At 50.6% G+C, this 8,507-nt stretch overlaps 1 protein-coding gene across 1 annotated transcript in view; it reads right to left on the bottom strand.

Moving 5' to 3' along the window:
- Window positions 1-7,696, bottom strand: part of SALL3 (spalt like transcription factor 3) — a 19,306-nt gene extending 11,610 nt beyond the window's left edge. The window contains exon 1 of the mRNA XM_055303088.1: window positions 7,615-7,696. Within this exon, the coding sequence (XP_055159063.1) occupies window positions 7,615-7,696 (82 nt within the window). The remainder of the gene's footprint in view (window positions 1-7,614) is intronic.
- Between the last annotated feature and the right edge of the window lie 811 nt (window positions 7,697-8,507).

The raw sequence follows: 8,507 nt of genomic DNA, 5'->3' as shown, positions 1-8,507 counted from the left end.
CCCTCTGCCTATCTGCCTCTCTCTCTCTCTCTCACTGTGTGCCTATCATAAATAAATAATAAATAAAAAAATTTAAATAATAATAATAATATAATAATAAAAAAAAACCATGTCAACGCGAGGCAGTGCAACAACAGGACAGCCCTACAAGCCTGAGGGATTTATTTCCAAAGCAACTGGCATTTTTTTCTTTCTTAAGGAAGGGGTTGAAAAACAGGCATGAGAATCATTATCATTATCGTCAAGGTAATTTCTTTTTGGCATCCTCCTGACTGTTCAAGGATGGAGAGACCGGGGCTTGTGCACAGACCAGGGATGAGGCAGGAACTGACCGTGCAGGGCGAAGTCACACAAGGCAGGAGGTGCTGAGTCCTGGGCCAGCTCGCAGGGGAGCCTCCCCTCCCGATAGACAAGCCCCTCTGGAAGAGCTCCCCTGCCAGTGCCCCGCGGATCTGCTGCACGGGCTGCACCGGCGGGAGGAGCTGCCGCCCCGCCCCGGGAGCCAGTCTCCTTGGCTGATACCAAATGTGAACCAGCCCTGACTTCAAGCTGGGTGCGGGTCCCTCGTGCTGAACTGGTTCTCCTGAACAGGGTCAGGAGGAGGGAGGAGAGGCTGGAAGATAAAGCTGCTTCAGTTTACGGAGGAGATGTAGAATTAGTTCAGCTATCCCCACACTTGCTATTTACACCAAAGACTTTCAGGGTTTCTATCACTGTTCGAATATTCTCCAGCAAGTTCTGTGTAGCTCGGTTCTCCAGGAGAATGGAAATGGGTTCCACGGCCTTTCAGAGACAGCCTCTAACAACAGGATGGCTTCCATGGCAGGCTTAAAAATAGCTGGATTTTTTTTTTCCTCTAACAGAATATTTACGAAAAAATGTTTCTATTCTTAGGAACGGATCCCTCAGAGTGAGAGGAGCCCCCCAAAACTGTTTCGTTTCTCTGTTTTAATTCCTGGTCAGCTACATAATATGCACGGATCATGTTTTCACTGTCTGTAAGAGCATACTCTGGTCTGAAGAAGACGACAGGCAGGACATTTATAGTTGTGATGGTCTTTTTAAGGTCACAAGTGAAAAGCACTGTTGGAATATATTTAAGAACATCTGAGAAATAACGCCTTCCTTTAAAAACGTCCAAGTACAGCCTTCTCTGAGAAGTCCCATGCCTGGTGAGGAAGCGAAGCAGTTACAAACACAAAGTAGAGAAGTGCTTTGTAATTTTGTGTATCAACCTCAAAGGCTCCCCATTTTCTGCTACACTTTTGCTACCTATTTTTAATTCCCCAGATTAACAAAAAAAGGAGAGTAGAACTTTTTTGGGCATGGGGAAAGGGATGTTAACTTTTCCACTTTAATTAGCAACTGTAAAATGCCACCTGGGTCTGCAGAGAAGGGAAAGGTACTTTCTGCTTTGCTTTTACCATCCCTTAAAAATCTAGAGAGCATTTTTCAAGTTTTCCTAAATTGTGAAGAGACACTTATTTTCTTGCAAATTAATTCTTTTTAACTCCTTATGATAGCTTTGAATCCCATAAAGAAAGATGAATTATCACATACTGAGCCCAAGCTGTGAAACAGGAGGAGACAAATAGAGACCCCTACTGTGTTTAACAATGTAGAAGAAATTCCAGACGCAATAGAAAAATTTTGTCCTTTCCCCTAGACCTCCAAGCTTGTGCGTATGGAGCTGAACAGTGGAGGGCACTCGTGTTATGCTGAACGCCAGCGCTGACCCGCACGCTGGCTTTCCTCGACTCAGTGGCCCACAGCTCAAATTTGTTAAGTAACGACCACCTGTGGCACAGCCACCAAATGTCTTCTGTTTGAAACACTGGCAGTTCCTAATCTGTGTGGTGAAGCACCAGGGAGGGAAAACACTGTTTCCTTTATGGACACATGCAGATGGAGCAGCCACAACACACATTGGCCTTAACTCGGCCTCGACGCCGCATCGAATAATAAGATGTTTGTTACACTTCAAGGTTGCACGGCAGCCCTTTCACTGACATGCTGTGCGGAAGGCACACGCACCAGCATCCACGCCTGCACACATGCACACGCGTGCACATACACACACGCACACATACGCTCCTGCCAGGGGTCCTCAAGGAGAACCACTTCCACCAGAATGGGGCCAAGGGTGAAGACAAGGTTTGTGCGGGGGCATTTCTGGTTAAGCTGAGGCTGGTCTGCAGTGCACTTTGCCACACGCCAGGTCCCAGCGGGGCTCCTCCGGGCTGCCCACGCAGCGGCCCTCACTCACGCCACTTGGGTTTCAGATCTGCTACACGGAAAAATAAGTCAGTAACCCAGACCACTCAGACCTATCAACACACCTGGCTGCAAGCAGACAGCGCCAGAGAGGCACGGACACCATCCTGTCCAGGAGCAAGGCTCTGATGAACTGTAACCGCCTCACACCAGGGCTCACTCAGGCTATTAAATCATTTCCAGTATTTGTCAGCACTTTACCAGTGAAGTTTACACATATGCAAAAAATCATCTGGGCAGAGCCACTGCCCTGGGCCCCAGGTCGCTAGAGCCAGGGAATCTGCATGGCCCCAAGGCACACAATGGAATTATCTAACACTGCTGCGGAGGGGTCACTCTCGAGAGGAGGACCAGGAAGGCCGCCTGCACACCAAGTGCCATGGCACCTGCAGGGTTAATTAAACAGTTCAAGATGTAATGGCCACACAAAAGAAAACCGTTCTCTCTTCTTCTTTAAGAACTATAAACACTTGTGCTGAATGAGATGGGCATTTGATAAGCCCTGCAGCACGGAGCAGGCTCCCGGGTCTCTAGTTAACACTCGGATTCAGTGTTAACACTTAATAGAACAGTGTTGAGTCCTGTTGCCAAGGTCAACAGCACAGATGCACTAATTGTATTATGAGCTTGACATCTAGTGGCCACCCCTGGCAGGGCAAAGCAGGCAAAGGTTAAATCAGCAAGGCCTGTCACGGCGCCTCTAACTACCCACCTTCTGGGAGAGCCAGCGGAAGCGCCCCCACTCTTGCAGCCCTACCTTCCTCGGACCTCAGCCGGGCTTGATGCTGTGCCGCTGGCAGCGGCTTTCCGGCCACGCAGGGAGGCAAGGGGGAAGGGGGGCAGGGGGGCAGGGGCTGCAGGGTCAGCCTGACCCCAGCAGGGGTGCCTGGGGAAGACAGGCCCACGGAGGACAAGGTTTAGACACCACACTGGTGCCGGCAGGTCTCTGGTGTAAGTTCCTGCTGCCGCGAGAGGGTCCCCTTTAATTAACAAACAAATCAATCTTAATCTCTCACATAAATGGAGCCCATTACTTAATTTCATTATTTCAATTAATATTTTACACTTTCTGTAACGTGACTTGACCTGTTTGTTGGCTTGGAAATCACGCTGACAGGGAACTGTATCCTAAATCCTAAAAGTGTTCAAATTGCAAGAGAAAAATCTAAGGTCAGGGTTTTTTTTCACATGCAGGAGTTTATTGAGAGTAATATTAAAACACTCCATTTTTACATAGATTTTACTTATGTCTGATTTGATATGAAATGTGTAGCAAGTTAGCATATGCTGTCATCACAAATCTGTCCCATGAGTAACAGAAGAAGATCTCATCTTTATGGAACTAAATCAGATATTCTGGTCTTACTCTGGCAACTAGTCAAGAAATCATGTAGGAAAAGAAAAACTAACAAAACAAAACAAAAAAAGAGCCCTTCCTGTTACAAATATCATGCAGAGAGTATCCTCCTTGAAACTATTTTGCTACGTTAAAAAACAGTGTAGAACATCATTAGCAGTGAAGACTTATTTTACTTAAAAACAAAACCAAACAAAACACCAAAACACTCTGTGTCAATTCTCACACTGAAGACTGCTAAATTCCAATAGACGTTCAGAACACACAACACCTCCTTGGCTGTATCTCTGCTGAATTCCCCCCACCACCACCACCACCCAGTGTTCTCAGAGCTACCTTGAGATGAATGGTAAAGCCTCTTAGAGATTGCAGTTGAAAATGAAATCTGACCCACTTTTGCCTGCTTTTGCCATCATCTTGTATACAAAAAATAATCAGCTTGCTAAGTAATTCCTGCTGTTGGTACATGCCTTCTTCTTTTTCCGGCTCTGAACAGATCTAAAAATATTGGATTATGCATGTGTTGTCGAAGTTCAACATGTACATAAAAACCCCTTGACTGCTGCTACATAATCAGTTCTTTCTCTGTAAGGTGGGAATTGGCATGCTTTTGTTGACCACCAATTTATGGATTTTTAAAGAGGTGAAGTTTTTAAAATGTTATTTTAAAAATAAATATTTGCAAATTCTTCTTTTCCTCCCCTGCCCCCCTTGGATACTTTTCACCTTTCATGTTTCAGAGAAAACAATCTGCCTACAAATGGTAGAAAGTGGCTTCTGTATTGTTTGCTTTTGGAATGCTGAATTGTAAATGTGTGTAGTGTGGGCTGGGGTGGGGGGGGGGGGGAGTACTCAAGGCAAACCATGCATATACAGATAAAAGAAAAAAGATCTCTTCACCGAGGGCTGGTGGCCTTCTTTCCCTTAATTTAAACACAGTCTGTGAATACCACTGGTAAATTCTTAAATCACAGGCTCATCACATTTAAAAGGATTTTTAAGATAGCCACATGACTGTAAGTTGGCAGAAAATAAAAACACACTTTGAAACAATTAGTGCTCACAAACAAAATACAGGATGGCAAATTGTTTTAAATTGTAATATCCTTTTGTTCTTCCTTAAATACGTATTTTCTAACGACAATAAAACACGTCTTTATTAAGCTGCACTTCATACAACAAAGGAGAGCAATACCACACTTTTTAAAGTTCTCAAAAGTGCTGTTCTGTCAGAAGTTTTAATTAATTTTTCTTAGAGCAAAAATATTCAGCTGGCTCAAAAGATTTCATCACCGGTGGCACACGTTTAACTGAATCCTAAAGCTGCCTCACATTTATTTTCTAGATTTTCAGGAACAAGAATGAAACAATTTGCAATTTTAAATGGTAGTTCTTACAGAGAGAGTCAGTCTCAGGCATCCTTCAAATAAAATTCTACAACAGGGTAACTTCAGAACTTAACATAAACCAATATTACTTTTTCTCATTTAAGATATGACATCGTATTTCATTTCTGCCACGATAAGGTCTGGATAACACTGAAGCTCTTTTGGGATAGCTACCATTTTATCGCTTGCCTAAAAACCAAAGCCTGAGAAACAGTCATATATATGTCTTAAGAACTAATCTCTTTTAACTGTAAACTGACGTTGATTGTGCATCTCTGCCGTCCCCCACACCGTACTAAAAACGGTGCATGTGTTTGTTTTCCATGGCATTATCAATAGCCTTCAATTTTACTTCATGCATCTACTGCTTTAATTAATATGTCACGCCCAAAGTGATACAAAAGAATTATTTACTTTGTCTCTAAAACACAGTAAACTAACTTAGCTCTCTTATAACTTCATGCACCGTCTGCTTCTTCCCCTGCACTTAGCAAAATTAAAATTTTGAGAATATCTGATTCGTGTCAGAGTAAGGGAGTTTCCACAACTATTTCTCTTAAAAAAATTTTTTTTTTTTTAGTTATCTTACTAACGACGATCAGCACGACAGAGTAACACATCCGTGAGCATTCCTTGAGTGAGCAGAGAACAGAGTATCTTTTATACTCCATGAACAATCAGCTTCAGAATAATTAAATCAGAGAGAACTATTTTTTTTTTTAAATAGTTTGCCTAAAGTACCTTCAAAACAATCCAGGAAACATACTATTTGACTAAAGCTCAGCCCCAGACAGGCTATTTCTGGCCTGTTGCAAAATACGATCAGGAACTGTGGCAATATCTTGATTACAATTCCCAACGACTGTGAAAAACCCAAGCCTGACAAACTTTAATCCTATGATGGGTAAAAACTCTGAATATGCCTCACCTCGAAATAAATTCAGTAACAAGAGGAATTCAAAAGACAACTTGTAAATAATTCACTCCATCTTAGGTTTTCAAATATAGGCTACATATCCCTCAACATGTTTACACTATTAGGCTCACCAAGCTCACATTTCTGACGTGAAATTAAAAATGAATAGCAAGGCCTCAGCTTGTTAATTGTTAAATACAATACAAAATTGTTAAATAGGTTTTACTCTATTAATTAAAATATGCTTTAATAAAAGGAGACATTGCACATTTTGATAACGGCCCTACAAAGCTGAGAAGTATTTACATTGTTGCATTTTGGGGCGGCTGTGAAAGCCGATTTTGAGCTATTCAGGAGCCACAATAATAAAGCTTTAAAATTCCTCACTGGGATGCAATGTAGTTCTTTTGAAGGAAAGACTGTCTTTCTCATTCGGCAGAAATAAATCCATTCATTTGATCATGTAGTCATTGAGGGCAATACAAAACAAACCAAGTGTGAGAAATTCTATGTGATGAAGTAAACAAAACAAAAAAAAATCCATTTCCATGACAAAAAGATTCTTTGTCCTTAATCTACCCACCATATGCAAGCGTTTCTTTTTAGCATATCTGCTGTTCTAATCTTGGGTGACTAGGCTACAGATAAGGCTCCCTACCTCCACGGCGACAAAAAGACCCTAACGAGTTCACTAATTTTATTTAATTCATTAATTCCCGCCGCGTTAGCAGCATTTTCCCCCTTTGCCCGTTCCGGCGCGGACACGTACCTGCTTCGCCAAACTTTACAGCACCCCGGGATACACCCCTAAACTCCTTTTGTTTTTGGTTTTTGGTTTTTGTTTTGTTTCGTTTTGTTTGTACCGTCTGAGCCTCCGGGTAAAAGGATGCACCTCTGCCTCCGAACTTACAACGGGTGCATCACAAAAGTTGGGCAGCGGGTTTTGTGCAGGAGGCCGGGAGCCGCGGTGGGAGCTCGGCGCCGTGGCCGCCCCTGCGCGCCCCGAGACCTGCGGCAGCCGCGCCCCGCTCCCGCGCCCCGCAGGCTGCACGCCGGCCCGGCGCCTCCGCGGGATCCGGACCAGCCCGGGGGCACCTGGAGCCGCCGCCAGCGGGCCGGGTCCGCCGCGTTCAAGGACCGCCCCCACCGCGCGCCGGGTCCCGCCGGCTCAATTCCCCAGGCGGCCACGAGGAGGGCCGGGCGACCGCCGACCGCCGACCGCCGGCCCGGGAGAGGGGCAGGCCGGAGGGCAGGGCAGCGGCCCCGGGGCCCGGCTCCGAACAAAGCTGCCCCGGCCGCGGCCTCCCCGGCCCGCGTCCGGCGCTCGGGAGCCCCGGCACGTCTCCGTCGCCCCGCCGGCCCGGCGTCCGCGCGCGGGAGCCCCCGGGGGGCGGCGCGGCCCCCAGCACAGCCCCCTCCCGAGCGGCCGGGCCCCACTCGCCCGAGCCCCGGCGCGTCCGCGCGCTGCGCCCCAACTCCGAGCGGCCGAACCAAGTTTACTTGCCCGCAACTCCGCGCCGCGCGCTCCGGGGAGGACCGGGTCCCCGCGCAGGGCCTGCCGCGCCGGGCAGCGCGCCCCGACCCCGACCCCGACCCGGACCCGGACCCCGACCCGGACCCGGGCCCCCGGCCCCCCAGCCCGCGCCGCCCCGCGCCGCCCCGGCCCCGCGGCCCCTCACCGTGCTCGGGAGCCCCGTCCGGCGGCGGCAGCTCCTCGTCCGACTTGAGGTGCTGGGGCTTGGCCTGCTTGCGCCGGGACATGCTGCTAGCGGCGCGCGGGCCCCGAGCGGGGCGTCGGCATCGGCGTCGGCGTCGGCGTCAGCGGGGCGGCCGGCGGGGACGGCGCGGGGCGCGGGGCGCGGGGCGCGGGCGGCGGCGGCTGCGCGGGCCGCGCATGGGGCCGAGCAATTAGGCTGGTGAATAATGCATGGCCCCGAGCGCCGGGCCGCGCCGATTGGCCGGGCTCCAGCGGGCTCGGCGGCCCATGCAAATGAGGCCGCGCTCGCAATTAGCGGCCGGCGGGGCGAGGGGCGCCTGCGGGGCCCGGCGCGGCGGCGCTCACATCGCGGCCCCGGCGGCTCGGCGCGGGCGCTCCCCCGGGCCGGGGCGGCGGGCGCGGGGCGCGGGGGGCGGGCGCGGGCGCGGGGCGCGGGGCGCGGGGCGCGGGCGGCAAACTTCGGCGGCGTCCGCGCGGCGCCGTGTCCGCCGGCGCGCCGGGCTCGCCCCTTTATAGAGTCTGCGCCGCCGCCCGCGCCCCGCGCCCCGCGCCCCCCCGCCGCTCGGCCGCCCCTCCCGGAGCGAGCGGCCGCGGGCAGGGCTCCGGCCCGGCGCCTTTGTCTCGCCGGCCCGCTCGGGCGCCGCGCCGCCTGCGCTCCGGGCGCGCAGCACCGAGCGGCCGGCTGGCTCGGCTCCTCGGCGGCGGGGCGCGCTCGGGCTCAGGCGCCCCTGCCCGCGGACCGGCCGTCCTCTCCGAGCTCGCGTCCCCTCCGCGGGCTCCGCCGGCGGCCGGGCGGCTCCGGGGCTCGCGGCCGCAGCGCAGCGGAGTGCGCACGCCGGGGTGGCGGGACTTCGG

Source organism: Nyctereutes procyonoides, unplaced genomic scaffold (genome assembly GCF_905146905.1).
Source record: "Nyctereutes procyonoides isolate TBG_1078 unplaced genomic scaffold, NYPRO_anot_genome, whole genome shotgun sequence".
Taxonomy (NCBI): Eukaryota; Metazoa; Chordata; class Mammalia; order Carnivora; family Canidae; genus Nyctereutes; species Nyctereutes procyonoides.
The sequence above is the reverse complement of the archived record's forward strand: the minus strand, read 5'-3'. Positions and strand labels throughout refer to the sequence as shown.